At 39.4% G+C, this 26,577-nt stretch overlaps 1 protein-coding gene across 6 annotated transcripts in view; it reads right to left on the bottom strand.

Moving 5' to 3' along the window:
- CAMTA1 (calmodulin binding transcription activator 1) overlaps nt 1-26,577 on the bottom strand; it is an 884,829-nt gene that overhangs the window by 504,796 nt on the left and 353,456 nt on the right. For all 6 annotated transcript variants that reach the window (XM_072426016.1, XM_072426012.1, XM_072426011.1 and 3 more), the window contains exon 4: nt 19,909-20,044. In XM_072426016.1, the coding sequence (XP_072282117.1) occupies nt 19,909-20,044 (136 nt within the window). The remainder of the gene's footprint in view (nt 1-19,908; nt 20,045-26,577) is intronic.

Raw genomic sequence — 26,577 nt, 5'->3', positions numbered from 1 at the left:
GCAATATGACATGCCAACACAAAAAGTCCCAGAGCTATAACACATTGGTAGTAGGGGTTTCGGTATAGTAAAACATGGGTACTAGGGGGCCCACCAATATGGCACATTGGTACTGAATTTTCCTGCACTATAACACATTGGTATTGGGGGTTCCAGCAAACTGACCTATTGGTGCCAGTGTTCTCAACATTATGACACAGTGGTACGAGGTCTCAGCATTATGACACATTGGTACTAATACTCTCACACATTTGTGCAAGGGGTCCCAACACTATCACACATTGGCACCACAGGTCCCAACATTATGAACCAATGGTACTAGGAGTCCTAATCATCACACATTGGTAATAGGAATCTCAACACTATCACAGATTGGTAACAGGGGTCCCAGCATGATTACACATTGGTTCTAGAGGTCTAAAGTGCTCATAAAAACTTTGGTTAGAGGCCCCAGCATTATGACACATAGACACAAAAGTTTCATTAATCAAGCACATTAATACTAGGGGTTCCATATGACATGCTAACATTAAACTCCCCAGATATATAACACATTGGTATTAGTGGTCCAATCATTGGTACTAGGGCTCCCAACATTATGACCCATTGGTATTAGGGGTCCCAGTATTATCACACATGGGTACTAGGAGAGCTTACATTATGACAAGTTGGTACTAAGGGCTTAGCATTATGGCACATTGATACAAGTGACCCACAACCTTGGTACTAAATGTCTAAGCATTTTGCAAAATTGGTACTGAGGGTTCCAACAATCTCGCACATAAACACTAAGGGTTCCAGTATTATAACCCTGTGACGCATTAAAAGCTTCACACAGCTGGGTTTACTGAATGATAAAACAAGGACACGTAAGGTCACAATAAATAAAGAATTCAAATAAACCAATTTAGCAAAAACCAAGACAACCCTGGTGTAACACTTATATGTATATATTACAGCTGTTACCCTTTACCGTCTGTGATATTAATCCATATCCTTCGATTCAACCCCGTACGAAAGGTGCACGAGGAGCAGCGGAGTCACTAGCTAAAATTTTTACAAAGATAATGAGCTGTATAATGTATGTAAATGACTTGATGCTGCAGCATTTTTTAGAATCTATTATTTATTTTTGCATTTTTTGTACATTTTTCAATAAAAAATTAATTGGGTATTATACCTTCTCTTGTTTTATTAATATGCATTAAATAAAACATAGCTTGTGTGGTAGCTTCTGTATGGTAATATCACTAAACAAAAGATATGTATTTATTTTTATTAGAGATTTTGAGATATTCTTTGTGTATTTTATATGACTGAATTGGACTTTTATTTATTTTTTAAGTGATGTTACTGTGATTGGTTTAAAGGAAACCTATTACAAGAACAATATGAAGCCTCTGTTAGTGACCGCATACCTTTATCATGTGATCTGACCTAAAATCTAAGGCTTTCTTCTGACATTCCCTATCTAAAGAATGAGAGAAACATTAATATTCCCTGTACACCCCCCCCCCCCCCATGCAAGTTGCACTTATGACACACATAACAAAGTTTAATTGAAAATGTATGTGAACGGTATAATATTCTTTTTGTGCAATTTCCTGGTAGCAGAAGTTTGGCAAATATACTGACTGCACATACAAGTATATATGACCAACAATTGTGGATGCCAAACTAAATGCCTACCTATTGTATATACGTTGCTATGTTGCAAATGTTCATGTTTCCAGTGAATGGCACTGGTAATGACAGAACAGAAAAGCCGATGATTTTTCACCACGCTACCCACCAATTTACATTAGCCTGTCTGAGCAGGAGGGGCATAGTGGAGAGGAGCTCAACTGGGCATTCATGATCAATGTTGGATCAACATATTGATCCAATATTGATCGGAAATGCCCCTTAGTTTTCAAAGGATTTACATTAGCTTCAATGTTTTTAATAAATCTGACATCTAATCTTTTAAAAAAATCAACCAGTGCGTGGCTACCCTTAGCCATTAGACAACCACTAAACTAAAAAAAGTTTTTGCTTGATTTTTTAAAATTATACATACACAGATTGCTTTTTTTTCCTAGAGCTCCACCACAACAAACCTTTGGGAGTTGACCCCCCCCAAAAAACTAGCAGCATAGAAAAATAAAACTGCAAAGTTCAACAGCATTCCCTTCATTGTTCAGAAATAAAACCAAATAATCTCGGAATTCTCGCCTTTGGTTTGCGTCCAACTAAATGAGAGCATTAAAAAAAAAACAGAAAAAAAAACGATGGTTTGCATTGCATCAGCTCAAATATGTGTAACAATTGTTCTTTGTCTGTCCCCGGGGGTTGGTTCCAATTCTCTTTGTTATAAGTCAGTCCATTCACAATATGTCAATGGGAGTGCCATTTACAAGAGAAACACATTCTTTATTTCTCCTAGAATGAATTTTTGTCTCTCTCCCCTCTAAGGCGGCTCACATTTGCAGAGATTCCATCTGGAGGCCTGCAAGAAACAGAATTTTATAGACTGCCAGTTATCATCCATATAATGAAAGCGAGTTGATGGAGCTATAGACAAAGTTGTTTTATTCGAGGGAAATAACTGATTCTTTCCAGTTCATGAGGAAATGACCGCTTGCAGAAAATGTATCAAGCTGCCATAAAAATATGACATATTTCTCTTTTCTATGCCATCTGATCGATGCATATTATATGTAGCGTAGCTCCTGTGTGAATAGACTGTTGTTTGTTTCCATCCAGCATCTTTCAATTAAAGCAAAAATCTTGATATTTACATATAAGTAATATTCTATCTAAGCATACTGATAATGTACCTGTGGTCTATTACAATGTATTAGGTTAGCCAAGTCTGTTAGCCTACTGGATTATAAATAGGCTGATGTTGGGATTCAGTAGAAGAGGGTTGAAAATGGAGCCGGACCTGAAAGCTTTGCTTCTAAAGCATTTTACATGACTGGGGAGGAGGGTGGTGCATTTAGATCTTTTCCCATTAGGTGCTAAAGGTCTCCAACTTCCTTATTTGCAGAGCCAAGATGTAAAACCTTGTGAACACATTGGACCTAATTTATTAAAGCTCTCCAAGGCTGGAGAGGATACACTTTTATCAGTGAAGCTGTATGATCCAGCAAACCTAGAATTAATTTCTTAAAAGTATCAGCTAGATCATGTTTTCATTCCCAGACTAGATCCATTCCAGGTTAGCTAGATCACCCAGCTTCACTGATTAAAATGTATGTTCTCCAGCCTTGGAGAGCTTTAATAAATCAGGCCCATTGTGGTTTGCAGATTACTAAAGGACCCAAATCACTGCCATAGGACTAAGTTGAGATATGAAGTTTGGCCATGCAGGCACCTAGCGCTGCATCATAGCGAGCAGGGAAAAGAACATCATTCTTCCCTTTAAAAGTGGCATTTATTAGATATCAGTGAACAGGCCACCAACCAACCTCAAACATGTCTGCCTTTGTTCATCTCCACGTTATGGGGAATTGGTTGTAGCATACACAAGATAAGGATGTTTGTGCTTTCATTTCAGCTCACAGGAAGTGACAAGGACACCACATTTTTGGCAAGGCCAACAAGTGTTTTCTGTACTTGCCAGAAAAATAAAAACAAAAGCAGCCACCACATGGAAGGATTAATGAGCTGTAATATAATGCAAAGGTTTATTTATTTTAAAAAAATTAAGATGCTCAGGTGGTGGTCTATGATGTTCGTGCGAGGTCAGTGATATGCACCTATCGCCCATTACAATAGCAGGGTCTTTATACCTTAACATGCACTCACAAAATCCTTTAAATACAAAACTTTTTACGAGTGCCTGGATAAGTTTGTTGTGGATGTTTGCAAAATTGTTAAAGACTGCAGACACAGGAGTCACAAATACATGCAGAATCAAATGGAAATCTTGTGCTAATTGAAAGGCAGGTGGATTTGTGGAAGGAACAAATTCTGACATTACAACTTAACAATGTCCTCTAAAGTTTGCAGGTACATTAAAAAATATTCACACATCCAAAAGGGACAACAGTAACGAAATAGAAACTTATATGAAATGATTTAATACTGGTGTACAGGTTGTCTTGCAGGGAGTCACATAATGTTCTTTAAATATTTAATAATTTATGTTTTTAGTCTGCCCGTTTAAGGATAACATGAGGAATTTTAAAAAGAACATGGAATTAAATTAACATAGCATATTTAGGTGACTAGTGTTTGCAAATAAACGGAGATCACCCAGGAAGAGCAGTATGTCATTTGGCCATTAACCCAGCACACATGAAACGGTAAAAGGTCATACTGGCACAGTCCTGGTGCTGTGTATGTAAGAAATCCAAAGCTAAACATGTTGGGTAGTTGAGTGAGGGCGCACTTCAACCTCCACCCTACTTGCCATCTGCTCTGATATTATAGCAACCAGTGAACAAAACATTCCCCACAACAATCCTTGGGTGCACATTTGTGGGATGTAATCATGGTTTCTGATAAAGAATAAGAGGAAGACCTGGATAAAGCTAAGCCAGTAAACAGTGAGAACTTCAGACGAATACAAATTTATATTGGACAGCAAAGAAGAGGAATGCACACCATTCATTCTAAATTGCACCCCAGCACACCCTAACCTCATATCATGTGTATCATGTACTGTGCAGCAAATGAAAAGAAAAAATCCATTAACTTTTTTTTTTTTAACTGTGTGTGATGCTCTGCAGCAAACAGCCCTGGTTCTACCATATGGTTGTTCATAGTAAAGTACACACCTATGTGGCCAAACTATTGCAGTCGCATGGATACAAACCTGGTCTAAGTGTGTCTTTCATGTATGTCATATGTAATTTTTATTACCAGTCACTTAAGAAAAAATGCAACTATAGATTAAAGTTTGTGTTAAGTGTCTACACAGCTGCAGTTATTTTGCAAACAATAGATATTTTAAAAGAAACATAACATAATACAGCCAAGAACAGATTGTGTGAGATACAGACAAAGGAAAAGGGAAAAAAACCTTATGAAAAATGAACACTAAAATAAAAATACATCATCCTTTGTGTCTGGTGCTAAGTAATGCAGAATTTAAACTTAACAGTGGTAGCTGAAAATGACACACGAGTTCATTGACATTTTCGATGGTGCAGAATTGTGTTAAGACAAACTACACCAGGCAATCCGATCGCCTACGACTCCTCTGAGCCTGATCCAAACACGGCATGGTATTTTCACTGCTGATCAAAAATTTGGCACAGGCTACTAAGCTGAGCGCGGTCCGTGAATATGGATTCCTTCAGGCTAATTCAGTGTTGTACCAGTTACAAAAAAGACTATAAAACTTCTTGGAGTATAATCATTAAAAAAATGAACTCTGCCCACTTCTTCTGTAGGACATAAAGAAAATGGGGGCCCTATCAGTAACTTAACAGGTGCATGGAAACATTTATAACACATTAGTACAGCAGCAACAGCAACAATTTTCAAAAATGTTATCATAAAAAATAATCACTGAGCTCTAATTAAGTAACTTTGCCTAGGCTGAGATGATACTATCATTCTGCTGCAGGTAGGAAAAAGCACTTTTAGTCTCTTCTCTTTCACTTATCTTTTACCAACCGGTTGTCCACAAGAAAGTTTTGGTGGTCCACGGCTGGGGGGGCGCACCAGCCCGAGCTGCGGACCATGTTTCCCGTATAGATTGTAGGCTCAGGGCACCAGTACTGTATTTTACAGATTGTAGGCTCAGGGCATAATGATGTCACTCTGGGGGCATGCGGGGGCTGGAGTCCATGCATTTAGTGGTCCGTAGGTCCGAAAAGGTTGGTGACCACTGACTCACAGTACACTTTTACTTATCTGCTCGCTCCTGCAGGTTTCTTTGTGCATCGATTCACCTGCCTCCTCTTTTCTAATGCGCTCTGTACTGCGGTTGCATGCTCTGATGTCATATCCTACAATGCAGGACCAGCAGTCCTGCACTATGAGTAGAAAGGCAAACGTTCCCCCCAGAGAGGAGCACATCAGCTACAGGAGAAATGATGGATAAGGTGAGTAAACAATGCCCTGGATAAAAATGATCATTTCACCCTTGCAGTTTAGGGCCCCACTGCCAGGATAGTTTTTGTTGTTATTCCCAAAGTTCAGCTTTAAATACAATATTATCATCCATTAATATTTCCCCTGTGTTTATGGTAATACATAAGAGTAACATTTAAAAACCAAATAGTATTGTTTGATCTGCGGTGCGACAAGAACACCGACTGGGGCAAGTTCAAAGAAGCATCAGCTCAGCAGCAAAATCATCACCGGAAATTATTTTAAACCGCTGCCAGTTGTATTGTATGAAATTAAGCCATCTGGCTTTGTTGGGTGGTCCAGGCGAATAATAAACACGTTTTTTTTTTGCTGGGTTTGTATCAGAAAGGTGAAGTTGCTCTCCTCTTACCTCAGCTGCCGCTTTTATGTCTTTCAGAGGAGTAATTAATAGGCCCCTAAAAATAAACAGCCCTTGGGTATTTATGACCTTTTAATAGTAAATCATGTGGATGAGATGGAGCATGAAGGAGCGCACTCAGACACAATCCAACAGTCTGCCCATTGGCGGCTGACGGTGGAAGCTGGCAGCTTGGCACTGGATGCTGCTGGGTGAATAGGGATGGCACAGAGCTGTCGAGCGGACCAGAGATCACAGCGTGACACATTGTGTAACGCTGCATGTGTTACTGTACCCTAAACGTACTCATAGACCAGGCAAGCCAAACTGGTGGGTTTTTGGGCTGCAACTGTTCTTTGTGGCCCTCAGCCAGTAGAAGAATTTAAACTGCATGGAGCTCCAGCTGTTCTCCAATGGATAAAGGGCTACACTGAGTCATTGGATATTATTGGGGATAAAATCTCAAAACTATCTTCATATCTAATGTGTGCAAATGGCTTTAGAAATATGTGACAAACATTTACAGCCATATTCAATGAAAACCAATTAAGCTAACCTCCAGGTGGGCAAAAAAGACATAAAATGTTCAGATCTGTTATCATGGAAGCACAAATAAATTTATTTTGTTAATTCAAGTTGTGTAAATATCTGAACTTAACTTGGTATCTCCCACTACCAGTTCCCTGTAAAGCAGAAATCAGGCAGTGGAAAGGAGAAACAGCACATTGGAACAGTCAGGTATGCTGCAGTGCAAGGAGAACCCTGAGAAGGGAGGTTAGAATAAGAGTGAGATGGACTCATTAGTAAAGTTGCTGTTCCAGTCAATGTTAAAGACCCAAACAAAATCTATATTTATGCAAAATGTATTAAGGTGCAATGCGGGCAATTTGCCAGAAGCTGTTTGGGCTGGTTCCACTCCCTGACGCCCCTCGGCGAATGGGTAACCTGCCTACTGGGTACCCTAACACTGGGTTTTACATCCATTGGGCTGGGGGTACAAGACCAGTCATGATACACAAGAAGAGAAAATGGCAAAGACTTGTCTTTATTATAGGATGCTACTGCATGCAGGCAATGTGCAGAAGTTACCTGAATACATCCAAAAGAACGTTCACAGCACTACCCCAACATCTTGAACACCTACCTTATTAACCAAACACAATGCTAAGGGTCATGGTACTGTTCCATGAAGAAGGAGAGTGACATTACAGCAACTATCAGGGTTGTCGTTGAAAACAGCAGACCAAACAGCCGTTGTTCCTGGTGCCACGGGCACATAAATCATTAAACATATTTAATGAGCGCCAGTACTGTATTTTACAAGACAAGCAGACTATTTAATAAGGATGATTCGAAATGATCAATCTACTTGCAATTCTTTTTTTATGTGTTAATAATAAATGGGAATCTTTTTTTTTTTTGCATCAGTCATTAAATGCTACATAAGTTATGGCAACAGAGATTAAACTACCAGTTGGTATTTTTTTTTTCTCCCACTGTCATGGAAAGATTTAAGCTCGGGGAAGTAATATATGCAGCCTCTCCACTTTCCACCATGACTATACCAGAGGGACTGAAGTAAATGAAATGTTCCTTCTCCATAGCCAGCGCATCAAAATTTAAACTATATTAACTGTTTGATTCCTAGAGGCAGATGGGGATGGATGGGATACTGTTTGAATTAATACAAAGCTGACGGCCTTGTTTATCAATGCTGACCTCCCTTCCTTCTGCCTAGGCAGTTCCAGTTCTAAAAAAAAAAAAAGTCAAGATTATGCGGTCCCACTTGGGAAGGAGCCTTGCCAAAAGGTAAAGTTGTAGGCACAGACTGGTTTAAAGTGAGTGAAAGATTTGGATCCAAGAATAGGGGAGAGTATGATGAGGTCAGTCTGGCCACTTGCTGGCCTTGTAAAGATGATGCTGGTTGGGTAACTGTGCCCTGATCTCTGTCAATGCAAAGGATCATGGGACAGTGAGGTAAGGAATGCTAAAACATGGGCTGGTTGGCTTTCTGTTAAGAATATCCTGATATCCGTTACCCAAGATCATCTGATATAGACTATGATACCAATGACTTGGAACTAGTCACATGACCCTGTATGGGCATGTTCCCAGATTTGCCCTTTATTTAAATTTTTTTGGTTTTCACTTACAGCCAAAAAGATAAATAATACTAATAAAAACAAGAAAGTATTTTTTAATATAGGTCCTCTTTAAACCACCTCTTTTAGCAGAATTTTGCAAAAAGCGTAGTCTTTTCCCTACCAGATTACTGAACACGGCAAGCCGTCAAAAAGCCAATACGGTTTTCATCGTGGCAAGCCTATGCGCAGTGATAGCAAACACGTAGTTTGTAATTTTGCAATGCCCAAGGTCAGTCAAGACTTGCCTCACCCTGATAATAAAACTATTTATTCCAGTCTGTTAGACTTTTGTTGTAACACTGCGAGTGTTTTAGGCGAAGCTGAGGTTTGGCTGTTGATCGATTGCTCCTAATTCTGTAGCCCCCGGAAGAGGCTCCTGGCTCTCTAGGGCCGCGCTGGTACAGAAAACGGCTGTCATTTTAACTGCTGATGTCAACAACTATAAGATTACAGCAATAAAACAAGTAATCAGTATTCATCCATCTTTTATTTGCCTTCCTCCTTGCCTTCTAATTTGCTGTGTCATCCACATTATAGAGATGTCGACATCTTTGCTGCTACATGCACCAATTATTATCAATTTTGATGTTGTATCAGCGATACCCTTCAGACATCATCTTGGTGAAGATCCTTTTATAATATGTGGATTGACAGAAGTACAGATGCAATAAAAAAAGAGGGCCAGGAATGTAATATTAAAAGGGAATTACTCTCATTTTTTTAAATATATTTTCTTTAAAGTGACCCCAATATCTGATACATTTTTTATTGATGTGTAACGTGAAATGTATCATTCACTACCTTTCATAGAGGTCACAGTACTCTCCCTTGTATTGCTTATATCTGCTTTTCTCTCCAGAAGCATTAAGCCAACTTTGCTTTGGCAGCATAGCTCAGGATCCGTCCTGGACTGAGATCATGTAAATCCTGGTGGCTGTGCAGTTTTTGGCTGATTTACAAATGTCTGTCACAAATCAGTCCTAACTTATGCCTTTCAGAAAGTTATAAAGTTGCAGTGATTGGGTGGATTTATAGAGGAAGGAGGCCTGAGTAATATATATGACCACCAATTATTGTAGTTGTTTTATCTCATCTACCTACCTTTTGGATAGTCACATGACTATATTGCATGCAGATAAAGCTGCAGACCACCATGACACTTGCTGTTGCTTTTTTTCCTTATGACTTTTGGTTTCTCCAAAGGAAATGAACATTAGTAAATCTCTTGCTCTCTCCTAACTTTTCAAATATATTTGGACACCATTCCTTTAGCAACCTGCTAAACTTCTGAAGTCAAAACTACTATCCTTTGAACATCATTTTGCATGAAATTGAACAAGCCCTCCCCTTGTATTATCACTTCCAAGGAGTGAATACTTTTACAATGAGTTATTGCGGTTTCTCCCTCATGATCTGTTTTTGATCGATGTATGTCATATGATTCATGTGTTCTGTGTCTTTTTGGCATGGCGGGTCAATACATTTTCGATCCCCTCGTTCTCGCACCTAGTTGATCGTTCACAAAATCGATCGCCATTTGTGTATGCCCACCTTAAGAGGCAGCAGCCCCTTGGCAAGGAGTTCAATACAATTTCTTGAAATTACTTTCTCTTGCTTAGATCACAAATAAACAATACAAATCATCTTTTGAATTTGAATGTTTGATTGTCAAGATTTTTTTTTTTTTTTTTGGAAAGGATAAAAGGATACATGAGCCCTACGCTCTCTATAATTTTCCAACGTTTACCGGGCAGTCCAATGCGGGGCTCTGCTCATTGTGATAAATGACAATCCATTATGTATTAAACCTTTTTTTTCCACGTGTGTATTATTCTTCTTTCTTTCTCTGCAAATGTAACTCAGAAGAAGAATTTAGATCAATATGGAAACCTGCTTCATGCAGCCATGTTGGGTGAATCCAGAGTTAAAATTGGCAATGTATTAGCTGATTCTTCTTTGATGTACAGAGAGAGATAAGCAAAGCGTATAATTGTAGAACTGTCATCATCTTTTATCCTCTATTTGCTTCATTTATTATTATTATTATTATTATTATTAATGATAATAATATTAATAAACATGATTTATATAGCGCCAATATATTACGCAGCGCTGTACATTAAATAGGGGTTGCAAATGACAGACGAATACAGACAGTGACACAGGAGGAGAGGAGATATGTAGTGGTGGGAAGTATTGATGGTTTCAAAAGACAGAAGATAGGTGGGCAGGTTTAAAAAAATGGGTTTTGAGTGTTCTTTTAAATGAGCCGAAAGTAGGAGCAAGGCGAATAGGACGAAGAAGACTATTTCAGAAAATGCGGCAGCTCTAAAAATGGGTGAAAATGTTCCAAAGTAAGTAATTAAAGACCAAGTCCAGACTGAGATCCCCCCTTTCCTGTGTTGTTACTTTTTAGGTTACTCTGACAGTGGTCCTAACTGTCGCAGGGAATATATTCATGAAGCTCTGGGCTCACTAGAATTAGTTTAGGTGACTCCAAACTTTATTCACCTACAGTAGAGTGGCAGTAGAAGAGTGGAAGCAAGACTGAAAGTAACCTGTCTAAGTATCACTTATGCAACAGGTTTACTTTATAACCCAGCAGCCATACATATTCATATTTCCTTTGCTCTAACCATTGGAAGATATTTAGGCTTTAAGTTATGACTGGTAGAGTCCTTTCACTTCTCCATGTGACCATCATGCAGTCACATGCTCCTTTGATACCCAGAATTCATTTTTTTTTTCTCCTTGGTCTCGATAATCAAATAAAAAGGATTAAAAGTAAAGATAAGGTAAAATAAAATGCAAGCAGATGATCTATTAATGATTCCAGAGCTGCATTCATATGTCTCTTTAATTCAGCTTAATTTCAGTTTAGTTCAGTTTTACAAGGAGCCATTTAGCAGAACACACAAGCCCAGGCTGAGCAGGGACTTGTAGTTCTCCATCTACCACCTGCTGCCCAGGACTGATGTAAATGTTTCGGATTAATAGACAGGCGCGCTTTTCAAAGATCCGCAGAAACCCCTGTGTGAATTTTTACATCCGTGTTGTAAGATTTATGCTGTAACTGAATACTCTTACATTTCCATATACATCCTTGCGGGGTAATCTGTAATAATGTTAAGGGACTCCTGTGCTGATAATTAAATACCACTTCTGCATGCAGAATTGAGATTTCGCTTCCCCACCTGTACTTTGGGATTTTCCTGTTACAAAAAGCTTAAAAAATAATGAATGCGGATGCGCGGCTCGCCTTTGCCTTCTCGCAGGCGTGTATAATTAGCTCTAAAAAGTTTTTGAGGCACCCAGTGACCTCAAATATTAGTAGCGATGGGTGTGGCACCTTGGGAGCAGCGCATTGGGAACAGGCTGCTTAAAGGGGAACACCAAACTAAAGTCTAACAACATATTAGGCAGGAGGAAGCATTTCCAAACTCCTATTTTCTTAATGATCAGATTGCAACATTATAACTCTGAAGCAAGTCATAAGGTTGGAGGCTTCAGTAGAGGCTAATCTATGTCAGATCTTTGTGAATGCAGCAAAGAACTCTACCAGCACTAGGACATAATGGAGGGGGGGGGGGGGGGTGAATCCTTACATGCTTCCTGATAACATTATATGTAGGGTGCACAAAACACAGGATTTATTTTAGGTATTTACTTGCACCTCACATTTATTATTAGTATTATACAGCATTTATTTAGCACCAACATAATATGTAGCGCTGTACATTAAATAGGGGTTGCAAATGACAGACAGATACAGACAGTGACACAGGAGGAGGAGAGGACCCTGCCCCACAGAGATTATAATGTAGGAGCTGGGGGAAGTTTCACACAATAGGAGGGGGATATGTAGTGGTGGGGAGTAGTGAGGGTTTTAATACACAGAAGAAAACGGGTAGGCAAGTTTGAAAAAATGGGTTTTGAATGAACTTTTAAAGCAGCAGAAAAGTAGGAGCAAGCTGCATAGGATGAGGAAGACAGTTCCAGAGAGTTGGGGCAGCTCTAGAAAAGTCTTGGAGCAATGTGTGTGATGAGGTTATGAGTGAGGAAGTCAGTAGTAGGTCATTGGAGAAGCAAAGAGAGCACTTTCGATTGGATGTTTAAAAGGTCAAAAAATTCATGGGGAAGTTATAGTTTATGGGCACATAGGAGCACATTGGTGGTGAGAATGCAGTGCAGATAGCACTTCCTTACTGCAAGAAACCACATCATTGACATTAAATCAGTTCGGAGGTTGGAGCTGGACAGGGCACCCAGGAAGAAATGCCCGCATGGACCCTTAAGATCCCTTTTTTCTAGTGATGCTGACCTATTCTATTTTAAGATGAACAAACCAAAATTATGCACTTTTAAGATTGCTCTCCAGAGCCCCCTCTAGCCACCACCAGAAATCTCCATATTTACAAGCTTGCATTTCGCACTGACAAAAGTCGATTGTTGAACACGCAATACACACAAACAGCATTTTGATCCTTTCAACGCCGGTAAAAATAATTACCAGAGATAACTACTTGTTTGTGTTTTGTCTCTTTCCTCAGGAAACTAACAGCGTTTTAGCAAATTAATTGAGCCTGCTGACCAACCGTAACCGTGCAGAGGCACCGATCCATAAGGACTATAGATCCAACCCTCCCCATCGACCTGCTAGCTACATATGTACATTTGAGCAAATATAAGAGTTAATTTGAGTTGATTTTTTCATTTTGCCTCTTAGATCCTGAAATCTTCATTTGTTTCTCTCTGTTTGTGTTTAGCCATTAGAAGAGGATTTGTGAATGCGGGAAAAACAAGATATAAAAAGTAAAACAAACAAATGGAATGGTTTAAAGTTGAACTACAAAAATAGGATAAAATATTAAGGAGGTTGATCCTCCTCCTTCCTCCAATCTGAGCTCTGCAGTGGAGTGCACAATGCTCATATCAAACCAGGTACAATGGCTTTAAACCGGCACTAAACCTGGTAGACACTCACCTGTCCCTGTTTGTCACAGGTGCCGCCATCTTTTTCCTTCCTTCCTCATTATTCTGATCTTTGCACATCTTGATTGGCCGAGCAAGGATGACCTAACTCCCGGTTCATTCAGCCCCGGCAAATGTAAGGTAAGCCAGGATTGCTTACTATCCCTGGCACCAAACGCTGAGCTGCGCATGTGCAGCTCAGTGAAATTGGACAGCCGGGCAGCGATCAGGCAGGTAAGAACAGTTATTTCAAGAGAGACATCGCCTGTCCCTTTCTGCAGTAACCACTTGCCTGGTCAGTTTAGGTGGGACTTTAGTTCCAACCCATTTTATAGCTTTTATATTTGTCTGAAGTTCAGATTTAAAGAACAAAGTCATGTGACACAAGAACACAGTCCCTCCTAGATGCACATGTGATTTTTTTTTTTAGCGGTTTCATGACGTGTTTGCTTTTCCTTTTTATCCTCTCTGAACCTAGCAAGAGTTAAATGTGATAGATTCAGCACAACACATTGTTGTTGCTTTTCTTTTACTTGAACAAGTCCTCTCTAACCCCGAAGGCCGCCATTCCTGACCTCTCGCCTCATGATAAATGCCAGTCTAACTTGCCAGGTCTGCAAATTCCTGCAAGCTTGCAGATTCCTCTACACGGTCTTTAATTGTCTCCCATATCATTCTCATTTTTCACAGCCCGTCTGAATACAAATCAGAGCTTGTTTAAAATATATCCAAGACTGCCCCCCCCCCCCCTTTTCCCATACACCTCCCTCGCTATCCTTGTTACCAAGTTCCAATCTGTTAGTCTGCTGCAAATGACAACCAACCAGACTGGTGCCCCAATGTGACTTTCGAAAATGGCATCATCAAAACCAATAATTGTAGGGTAATATAGTGCAGCCGTTTCAAGAGGATGACGGGAACAACCAGCCTGCCATGTTGGAATGAGGTCAGAAGGAGGAATGATCACACTTATGAAAAGCAGAAACTGATCATAATACATGCCGTACAGAACATCGCTGGGTCACTTGGGCGAGGGCACCTTCTGGTAAAGAGATGTGGCAGATTCTGAGCAATGCTTGATTGCTAACTTGCTTTTAAGAGAATCTTTGGTGTATTTTCATTTTCAACATTTTCCTAGAATGTTTTCAGTTTTCACTTTCACCTCTCTACTTTCCATATTTTAATCATTGTATCATGTATGCATATATTTGGTGATTATGTGATCCCCATCCACACCAATATGGCGGCACTGATATAAGTGGAAAGATGCAAAACAAGAATCTTTGGAGCTCCAACAAACACAAACTGTTGGCCTATTATTGGCCAATTTTCCTTTCCAATGACCATCCCATCTGATTTTGTAGTTAAATTGATTCTTGATTCCTCATTCCTCATTTTTTTTCTGAATTTGACAGATCAATAGTATTTGACATTGAGTGCAGAATCCTTAAAATCTAAATTGGTTAGGTTAAAATATGTCTGATTGTAATACCACAGAGCTCCTGATTGATTTATGTGCAGTTACATTTTGGAGAATGTGCATGCATGCTTCTGAATGATTGAGAAATCGATCAAGTGAAAGTATATTGATCGATTTGCATTGTGATCAATTACACAGAATCAAAACTGAAAAATATACTCATGGAGTGTGGTGTATGGTCAATAGATTGACAGTTGAATTTCATAATATGCAAAAAGAAATTGAACTTGAATGAACAAAAGCCAATGTATGGCCAGTTTACCTTTTCAGGCTTCTGATTGCTGGGGAAGTGGCATATTCTTCATCATGCAAATGCTACTGCATATGGCGATATTAATTATCTGTCAATGGCCTACAGGCATCAAAAAGCAAAGGGGGCCTTTTCTGTTTATAGCTATTGGACACCTCCCGTATACCTCTCTTACATACATTGTCACCATATTTAGGATGTCCCATTAATTGTCTATTCCATGGAAGTCAGATAATTGTCACTGATCAAATGATCTTATATGATTGTGATTGAGATGAATAAACACACAGCACTGTTCTGATCTATGGAAAGGTGGGTGGCACCCCTGTGTGCTCGCCTCCACAGAAGTGAACAGCGGTTGCTCCCAATCAGTCATTCATCAATCCACCATGGATTATTGATAAATGATATCTGGGGACCTGCTGTCCACATGTCAGATTTTCCCCCATGGCTAGGGGGCCGTGCTAATATCTGCTGTGTGTACATAGATTTACCAAGGGCCAGTAAAACAAGAAGAGGTGATCCTGTTATTTTGGGTGTGTGACTCCAATGCATTGTGATCTCTATACACTGCCCATGAGACATCCAGCTGCAGAACTAAGGTGCAGAGGGCAGAGAAGAATCACAAGACTTTCTGCAGTCCTGACAGTGATTCCCATTCATCATTTACAATTTCAACACTTTTCCATCTCACTGTTTTTTCATGGAAAAAAAAAATCAATACAATGAAAGTTATAGAGCTTTGGGCAAGAAAAGGGGAACTACATGGAAATGCACACTCCAAAAGAATTAAACCTGCAGTTTGCACTTATTTAAATTCACAGGCAAATTAAGGATTAATCCCAATGAACCATTCCTGTATGCCTGCATATAATTAGAAAGGGGCCAAGGGGGTCAATGTGGGCACAGAGGAGAGTAAAATTCTTGCGCCACCATTCCTGGGATGAATAATAATGGTTTCATTTTAAAGGTCCACTCGGAACAATGCACTCGCTTCTTTTTTTTCCCATTTTTTTTTTACAATTATCATACGTAGATTACATCTCCTCATCCTGCTCTGAATTTTTTATAAGGATTTGGAGACTCGAGTTGTTATAAATTACTAAGAAGCGGTCCCAGTCCCCTCTGATAATGTGCATTTCCAGCCACAAAACAAAGCAGACTCGGCTATGGGCCGCATTGTAAATCAAAACTGTATTTTTCTATTTTTAGGAGCGATGTGCGTCTCTCTCTGTTTTTGATCTGTTTCTCAAAGTTTTTTTTTTCCACAGCGTCGACCTTCTCTGGGCTACATTATCCACTGGCGATATTAAATATTTACACACATATACACAGAGAATCTACAATCTCACTTAGCAGTTACAAGTGTCAACATTTGGGGCCTCATGTATAAAATTGCCTTAAAGAAATGTATAGTGCTATTTTACATGTTCTTATTTTATTTTTTTCACTAGTAAATATACATTTTTTTCTGTTACTTTTCAGTGAGGTAAATGTGAAATATATATTGATTTTTAGCTCCCTATAAGCAGCAGGTGTTGACCTGCCAGTAGTAAAGCCGATTGCCTTGCTAGAATTCTGTAAAGAAGGACCAAGGCACCCTGCGTGAGAGCAGTGGTCTATCTACAGAGGTCTGGCATGCCCCCTTCTGGAGCTAAAGTGTTCCAATCAGCAGGGCAATTGGAGAGCTAATGTTCTGACTTAGCACGGGGCATGTTTGACCTCTGCAGCGTGATTTCTGCTACTGTCTAGAAGACAAGAACCCCTTTCAGCATTAGGGGGTGTGAGCTTTACCAATTGGATTATAGGGGGTGTGCTGAACCTCTGCAGAACGACTGCTGCTTCTATACACAGAGACCCTTCTCCCCAGCTTGCTGCCAGGGAATGAGCTTTTCTACTGAGACTGTGACTACTTTCTAAACACTTTCTGACACTGTTTGATTCTATGCACCCTCAACACACACACACGCTAATTTAAACTGAGAGCTCAGCTGGAACTTCTATCAAAAGCTGTCCATTTTACACAACACTTATAATAACAGAAGATAATTAGAAGAGGTAATTTTCCACTGTAGACATTGAATCTCAACCTGCCAAATCTCCATTTTTACTTTTCTAATAAATTGGAGATGCTCACTGACCACAATGAAGGCTGTAAGCACAAAGGCCAAGCTTGACTTGTAAAGAAGTAGATTTGTATGCAACTTTAGTTGCTCATAGGTTTGGATCTCACTTCCCTCTTTTTGAATTGTCTAGGTATGCTTTAAAAATACTAAACATTACATTGTTTGAAGATCTGAGTGCAGCTCCTACCTCTCATGTCCTCTTCCTGCACTGCTTTTCATGCATTACAACAGGACAGGTGTTCTTTAATACCTAAGCTCGTCTTGGTGGTGCCTATTAATAAAACATACTAGCAGGAGATGGCCATGTCCTCAGGCTGTGTTCTTGAAGGACTGCGTTCTTAAGCTTTAATGAAAGGTATCTCCGCGGTAGGAAGCCCACTTTGAAAAGCTGAATTTAAAACAATGGAGTGTAATTTTATACATTTAGGATGCACTTTTATTTTTTTTTATTTTTTGAAAGAACACTAAATACACGCTAGCATCTGTATTATTCGTTTTTCAGTGCATCCCAAAGCCAGCATGCCACTCATCATTTTTATATGAAGCACAGGCGATAAATCAAAGCAAAGTTACCTGTGTATCGTGCTCTGCCGCAGCTCAGCAGGGCTCAGCCCACAATTTTTAGGCTTTAGCGCAAGTAGAAAAAAAAGGTAAGTAAATTATGCTGCTTCTAAAGTTTTTGACTGCATGAAATAATTGTGTATGTTACTGAAATATGTCAATACATAACTGACATAATTTAATTTTGAGCCTCAAACCTCTTTCTTTCACTCTCATACAACGTACCTGCTTCTATGCTGCTTCTAACCTCAGGCGCAGTATGAAGTATACTCCAGGCCTGATTATGCCGAAGTCAAGTCATCAGGGGGGAATTTGGAAAAAGAGGAGCTCTGGGTCAATCTAAAAAAAAATCTAACTGAATTCATACATGGTAATCAGAAAAAAATAGACTTGTAATACCTATAGTTCTTCTTTATTAAAAGTGAACCTAAACTTGAATCTGTAAATATTAGATGTGACTTGTCAATACTATAAAATTTACTTTTTGTCTGGGATTTCTCCTAGCTGTATATCTACAATGTGAGATCAAAGACTATCCTGCCTGACTGCTGGTCTCATGAGATTTGGTGACGTTACCTCTGTACTGATCACAGTTCTCCTTGCTGGAGGTTTCAACATAAGGAAGCAAATCCCTGCCTCCACCAAGATTTTATCTCCATATAGAGACAGTGCAGAGCAAGACATAGGTAGACAGTAATGGCGAAAGATCAGCAGCAGGGAGACCAAAGGAGTCCTGGTGACAAGTCCTCCACCTTGTTATAATGGAATCCAACAACTATTTAGAGTTATTACCCATATTGGTTTAAATAATTTCTATAGTTATATCTACTGTAAAGACCTAAATACTGGCCTGACTTGGGCTTACAAAACAACCTTTTCCACAGGGTGACAACACTGCTAAATGATTTCACTGTAGAACAAAAACTGTTGTCACCCTCTTAAGTAAAGTGGAAAAAAATTATTGGATATACAGATACTGAAACAATGTTACTGTAGAGACTTGGGAAAACAAAAACTACTGTTTTAATGCACCTAAACGACTACATTTTATATGTTTTCCTTTATTTTGGTTAAAGTCCCACTTTAAATTACCACCATGACGAATTCTAGCTCTAAAAATAGGTCAAATGTTAATTTAGGAAGTTACAGGTTGTTATTAGGTTTCTCAAACACAATTGTTTTCCTGGTAAAGTAAATTGTATCAAATTGTATCAATATTTTCTTTTTATTCTTTTATCTCAGGATTTTTATTACTTGTTGCCCATGAATTTAAAGGGGGCCATGACAGCTGCTTGAAAATTGCTTTATCCAAGTCTGACTGGAGTTCCTCTTTACCAAAACAAAGAAAATCTTCTAATGTAATCTGTGGATTTACAAGCCAGAGAACACCCAGAGAACATTCAACTTGCATTAAAAGGAGATACAGATAAGCGCTAAAGCGGAACACAGAGGATGAGGTTGTCATGGTGACAGAATTCACGGCCACCCCCTGCACACCTGTTCATTCACAATGATACCTAAACAGAACCACAACGCTACCCAACGCACACCAGTGAGACCATACAATGATGATAGTACTGAGCAACCAATCAGATTTCAGTGTACAGAGCCGGAGCAGAAAGAAAACAGGAATTCTGATTGGCTGCTATTGATTATTATACTTTGCACATTGCCCTTGGACGTCTTTGCATTCAGTCTGTATTTCCCTTAGCTGCAGAGGAGTCATTTAACTTATACACAGTAAATATTTACACGGCTTTCGCTCTTGACATAACAATCTATTTTTCGTAGGCAGTGCCCAAACAACAACCAGGAACCTTCAAACAATTATTTGTAACAAAAACAAATCTCAGATTCTAAGACGCTGATGGCCAAACTGTATGCCGCTATTGGTATAAAAAAAAAAAAAAAGCAAACCCCTGCCAAATATTAAGGAACTTGCAGCCTACCTCCACTCCCTGCACTTTGAGTTTCATGTGATCTTCCCGCGTCGTTTTCCCATCTTTTCGCTTTTTCCAGCAGTATCCATCTTTCCGATATTTCACCTTCTTACGATTGTACAAGATCATGGAACCATTCTGTGGCCTGAAAACAAACACAGGTAAAGGACAGAATTAAACTGTGCTCAAGTTCACATTCTTCCCAGAAAATAAAAGTTTGATACATTGTTTCATTTTAATGGAACACTCCATCTTTTGAATTTAGAATGTGGTGGCACCTGATGAAGGAACATGTAACCCGCGACAAGCGGTTGTTGATGTGATCACATGACACACAACATTCTCAAGTTTTAGGACTAAAACTCCAAACTGCATTGCACCTAATCAGTTTGCAACCCTTTTTGACCCTAAAGACCAGGAGATTTGATTGAGTTCCTTCCGATGCAGTACTTTCAAAGGACTCCTGTCTAAAAACTGGGAAAATTTACTTTTTCAGCCTCCCTACTAGTTTCCGTCATATTGAAAAACCAATCGGAAAAGGAAAGTTCAAGGATTTACATATAATCTCTACATAATCTAGCATACATTTTTTCATCATAGGTTAGTTTGGACTTGTCTATGTGTCTAAGGACAAGTCTCCTTAGACATAACTAGCCATGAAGGAACATTTGTAAAAACCTGAATCTCCGTTTTTACAATGTTGTAATAGTACAGACTACAGACGAGGAAGGAGTGGTGTGGCATTAATCACTCATATTTTCTCCCATCCCATCAAAGTGGGAATGGCAGCCTGCTGACACACTAGAAGACCTTAGTGGTGAAGGGCCTGTCTCTGACCTGATCTCAGGGCTGATATTAGTTGGCATTACCTTTGTTATATAAAAGTTTTTAAATGTCTTATCAGCACTAATCCCATGAAAGAAAGAGCCTGATAATTCTGATTTGACAGGGAGAGAAAACCTTACTTAAAAAAACACCTTTACAAAAAACAAAACAAGCTTACAAAAACCCTAACATAAACATGTTTAAAGTGGAGATTTTGACCCACATTGATAGTTGGTTTTCCATAAGGGCAGTTGTTTAAGAGCGGATCTGAGCACTACTTGCTAAGTGGCGCTCCACTCACCACTGCCTCCGGCTTATAGGCTTCACTAATGGCCCCCCAGTGTACAAGCCTTCGTTTACCCCAGCATGCTGAAAAGCATCTCAATAGCATTGCATCCCCTCGAGATCCTTTGCAAAGCACTTGGCAAAATTGACAAACACAGTCCTATGCATGGCGGGTTGCATATGCCCTCTCAAGCGGCCGCCTACACCTGCCCTTAAGCTACTCGATTCCTATGATCAGTAATACTCTCCGGTGCAATATCAGCCACAAGCCATTTTCTCATTTTTCCATGTTCCAGCATTTTTTTTTTCCAAACACAGTAAATCTCTGGCATCATATATCACCGGCCAAAGAGCCCTTCTTACTTACGAGATCTCCTTTTATACCCATCATTGACACATTTAATTCATTAGCTGCAAGATCCACAAGTAAATGTTTGCAGGTCATAAACCATCTCAGGAAATCCAGCCCCTGGAAACAACACATGAAAAATGATATTTGCCGAATTCTAGGATATTGCTTTTTGTAACTGCTTCTCCAGACTCTAATTTTTGTTGCGGTCGTCACAAATATGTTTACGATATCCAAAGCAGTAAAAACATCAGCTTTGTACATAAAATGCATTATCCATCTCACTCCTCTGCATTTTCACAGATTCTTTTATTACATGCTGTGTCTGGGTAGTTTTCATAAAGAAAATAAGGTTCTGCTATAGGAGTTCTGCCTTTCCTGGTGCCTTCTTGGGTAAAAGGATGGAAGCAGTGATCTCTCTGCACAGGGTCAGAACACCTTTTAGGCCACACCTTTTGGCTTTAGCTGTAACTTTGCAGGGGGTGTTCTAGACCTTTGCAGAAGGACCATTGCTTTTACAAAGAGTACAACTGAGCTTTTAATTTGCTTCAAAGGTTAAACATTCAGGAGGGTAATATTGTCTCTTTAACATTGCAATAGTTTTACTCCAATTTTTTAAAAATCATACTATTCTTGATTAATATAAAACTTTTTTTTGGCTGTCATGGTGAAAGGTTAGCCCCTTTGTTAAGTATTATTTGCCTGCTTCTCTATCGGGGGAATTCATCCTCTATTTATCCTGCTTACCATTGTCACTGAGACAGAAAGTGAGAGGAAATTCAATTCAGAGAAAGCCTGCAGTGGGGACACTGTTTCAGTGAACAACAACATCAACAGGAATTTCACTCCCTCCTCATTGGATATTTTCCTCAAACTTCCTGCTGCATCTCTGAGACAGGAAGTAAAAGTAAATTTTAAGGAAGAAAAAAATATGCCATCAGAAGACTTTCACCCTCTTATACTCCACCTAAAACTCAAATAAGTTTGGGCTACACATACACTTTTACCCATCTTCAAATCAAATTTATTGTTTTCAGCTACTGAACAGATTTTGAAACTTCCAGGGAATGAAACTGAAAAAAAAACAGACATTTTTACCTTTCATGGCAATCATTCCTTGGCTGTGAAATACTGAATGGATTGCTAAGTATGGAAACATATGCTAAGCAGTGGCTGTTCATTTTTGAAGTGATATAAAAAAAATACGCGAGGAGCAACGGCACGCGGCCCGCAGAGACAAGAATCCACATTTGCAAAAATTTACTGTGCTCTGTTAAGGCGCAGTAATTGGCTTTCGGAACACCAAAACAGAAAGAAATACAACGACACCAGCCGCAAACAGAAGCAGACGTCGTAAAAAACTTTTCCTATGAAAAAAAAGTGCGAGCCTGGCAATAATTCATCGGGAAAACTCCCCGGTGACATTAGCGAAAATGATAACGAGGAACAGGGTTGTAATGTGTGCGTGTTCACGGGACGGAAATATCGCTAACTGACAGAATGGCGGGTGTGCTCTGGACTAGGTAAATGAGGCTTTAAATTACATTGCTTGGCTTTTTTCAAAGTTTTGTAGAGCTGCTGTTGACTATTAAAACAAAACTACCTGGAAGCCTGACAAATGCTCATCTCCCAAAGTCATGGGGTAGTATGGCTCATTTCAGACTTGCGGTTGACCACAGCGCCGTACAGAATGTGTGATAGGGGCCTAAGTGTAATGTGACTGGGTGTCCAGCAGGGGCGCTGTTAATAAAGATTCAAAGGAAAGCTCCACTGTTATTTAGAGGAATGATAGAACTTCTACAAATTCTGAGCAAGTAATTGTGTCATGTACTGGGATTAACTGACTTTTCCTTTTTATTCTGAAGACTGAAATTTTATAAATGTTGAAACAATAAAATTTTGCTTCTTTTAAAACATGGCAACAGTATCCCAATGTTCAGAACTTTTCATCAAATCTAATCACTATTCCTATGTTATCGACTTTCGGGCAAGATGCCTGCAGAGAGCTAGAGGTAAACTCTCAGGCATCCCCTGGACATTCACCTTTAATATGTGTATTCTTTAGTAAAGCTGGATGTCAATTGTTACTGTATTGCAATGCTAGGACCGATCATGTGACTATAGCCGACAGGCTTTTTTCAGAAACGTTCACCCATTGTTTTTCTCTGTAGTACAAAACCAAAAGCAGGTAAAAATCTGCTATGAATGGGGAAAGGATAGGACTTCTAATTGATTTTAATTGTACCATGGGGTATACATGCATTGCCATTCATTCTAAAAGCACCCCAATGTATATATCCAGTATTTGTCCTGCAGCATCTGAATGCTCTGAGCAATGGTATAATTTTAAGTATAATTTTAAATCATAGAGCCCTTTAGCAACATTTTGATGAACCCTCAACATCAGCTCATGTGGAAGATTATTATACATTTTGATTTCTGTTGTCTGCATACCAAGATATCCTTCCAATATCTGTAGTTATCTGTAAGTCCCAATAAGATATGCTGCTTTTCAGGACCTCAGGTGCCCGTCTTCAGAAAACCTTGATGGCAGTCACATGACAAAGGGTAACAAGAATGACCCAAAAGTTTGACTTTGAGGCCGGTACATTAAATTTAATCATAATGTTCATACAGTGAATTCCAGGCACTTTAAATAGCCAAAAATGAGCCATGGTTGTCACTCAAGCGGGACCTAAAACACATCGCCATTGTTAAGCCCTGTCACATGGGAGTAATTTAGCAATATACTTGCTAAAAGTCTTCTGGGACAAAAAATGAAAACAAATGCAGCATATCCAAGGGCCTGTAAGCTGCAATAAATTTTATTTTTGCTTACAGTATTTAGGCCTGTTTTTCTCAATCAGGGGAGGTGGGAGCTTCCTTTAGCAATGAACAATTTGTCCCTGCCAGGTTAGTTTAAATAACTCCAATGATCTCTTTCGCAATCTGTAAGGGTGACATTCTTCCCAATGGCAATGTAAGACATTCTTCCCACTGACCAGCATGCTAATATACTGTGAACTGTGGATATAGTGACTATAAAAGGGGTTCCATAAGATCTAAAAGTTTTTTTAAAGGGTCCCCCTATGTTAAAAAATATTGAGAAACACTGTTTTAAGATCTTACAGTCAGGGAGTGCATGGAGTCAAACAGCCCAGCAGTTTATCTCATTTTAAAATGTGATGGATATATAAAATCCTTTTTTTTTAATGAAAAATAATCAAGGAATATAAAATAAACATCTAACAGAACATTTTATATTCCTAATGGCTGATGACACTCTGAGATCAGAAGACAAAGCCTCTCCTTTCAGTCCCCTTCCAGCACGATCATCTGCTAGAATAAAATATGAGAGCGGCTAAACATGCGATGTGCCAGGAATGTTGCATTGTATCTGTGCCAATTACAGGTCCCGCAATGAAGCTGCCCTGACACTTTAGAAAGGTGTCTCTCCTGCCAAGTGCCACATTTGCATGATGATTCCGAGCCGGCTACCTGGTGTCATTTTACATCACCGGGAAAGTGACATTTAGGATTGCATTTGTCTGGTACCTGCTGAGACCCATTCCACCACCCAGTAAGCACATTGATCGTCAGTCATGCATCTCGCAGGAAACCATTAGAAGCGTTTCATCTGAAAGCGCACTTCTTCTCTGTCGCCGATGTGTCATAACAAGAGACTAGTCTGCTGTTGAAGGTACACCGCTGCGGCATCAGAGCTGCATACTGACCGCTGTATATTCCCTCTTTAATTGGGCCCAAAATGAACGGCTTGTAAAGTTTGCTTCCAATATTGTGACAATGTTCTCTCTGGAATCAGCAGTTATCCAAGAAAAACTTCAGGTAGATATAAGAGAATGGCGGACCTTATGGGAGAGCTAGTGCTCCCTCCAAATAGCAGAGGCGGGCTTGCAAAATGACAGTCTTCAAATAAGTCTGTTAAATCTGTTTAAAAACTAAAAGTTTTTGTAAGCCTGTGCTTCTTCAACTATTGTTTAAACAATACCCCCTATAATAAACAATTAAAAAAAAGAGGTGCAAAGTTCAGTTCAGAACTGTCTCCTGCACTACTCCTTTTCCACCACAAGATGTCGTCAGTCTTTTTGATTGAATGACGGCCAGCATCATAATTATTATTGTGACATCCTTTGAGCCGAGGCAGTCATGGGCCCACCCCTAACTAAAGCTGAAGCAGCAAAGTCAAAAAGTCACCAAAGCCTCTCTGTTTACTCATTAGTGTGTAGGAGAAAAGGATTCGAGAAGACTTTTGCAATCTCTTAAGGATTGGTTGTGATCAGCCAATATTAAGAAGAGTAGAAGAGGGTGCTCTTATCTCAGAAAAAAGTTCCTGGGCTTAAGGTGGCAAAATCCACATTGCAATCTCACAGTCTGTCTGGACTTAAAAGTTAGGACCCCTAACAGGTTTTTATTTCCGTTTTGTGTCCTTGCTGGGAGATTCATGTTATCTATTTACTTTGTCTATTTGTGCTACTACATTTGTCAATAGCACAGAAAGTAATAGAAAATCAATAACTGTACAGCTGTCACCCGAAAAGTAAAAGAAGTGAAATCCTGAAATGGGGACAATGTTTCAGAAATAATTCTGCAGGGTTTTTTTCCCTTCTATGTTGAAGTCTTCAGGCACTAAAAAGCTGACGGGAGTAAAACTTTTCCCAACTGTATGTTAAAATACAAAGATTTTGGTATTGCCAAATGCACACCATGTAACTTTTTTCCATGTTGGCTAATCAAAGGGTGATCTTCTTCTGTGCAGGAAGCTGAAATATCCAATCCTAAGCAATTGTTGGTGAATTTCAAGATATGCTGAACAGAATCACAGATCCATTAAGAAGTAAAACCATTCACATATCTGCATTTCATCTGTAAATCCAGCTGTTTGCCTGGAGCTCCCCTTTAACCCAGAGAAGGAAGGAGTTAAACCGATAACTAATCACATTTGTACTAAGCAACAGGAATGAGAAGAAAACAGAAAGAAATGATTGCATCTAAGCAGGGGTATCCTGTAAAACCTGACAAGGCCTTTGTTTCGAGATGATTGGACGGGAGACAAAGACAGATCTCAGCTACAAAAGAAGACAATTGCTCATCCCACATGTGTGTCATTTGTAACTAAGTATTGATATTTTTCCGGATAGACAATCTCATGTAACGCAGTAAAATGTCTCTTTCATAATTCTGCTGTACAAGGTTGAGAA

The sequence above is a fragment of the Pyxicephalus adspersus genome, chromosome 11 (genome assembly GCF_032062135.1).
Source record: "Pyxicephalus adspersus chromosome 11, UCB_Pads_2.0, whole genome shotgun sequence".
NCBI lineage: Eukaryota > Metazoa > Chordata > Amphibia > Anura > Pyxicephalidae > Pyxicephalus > Pyxicephalus adspersus.
This window is presented reverse-complemented; position numbering and strand designations above follow the sequence as displayed.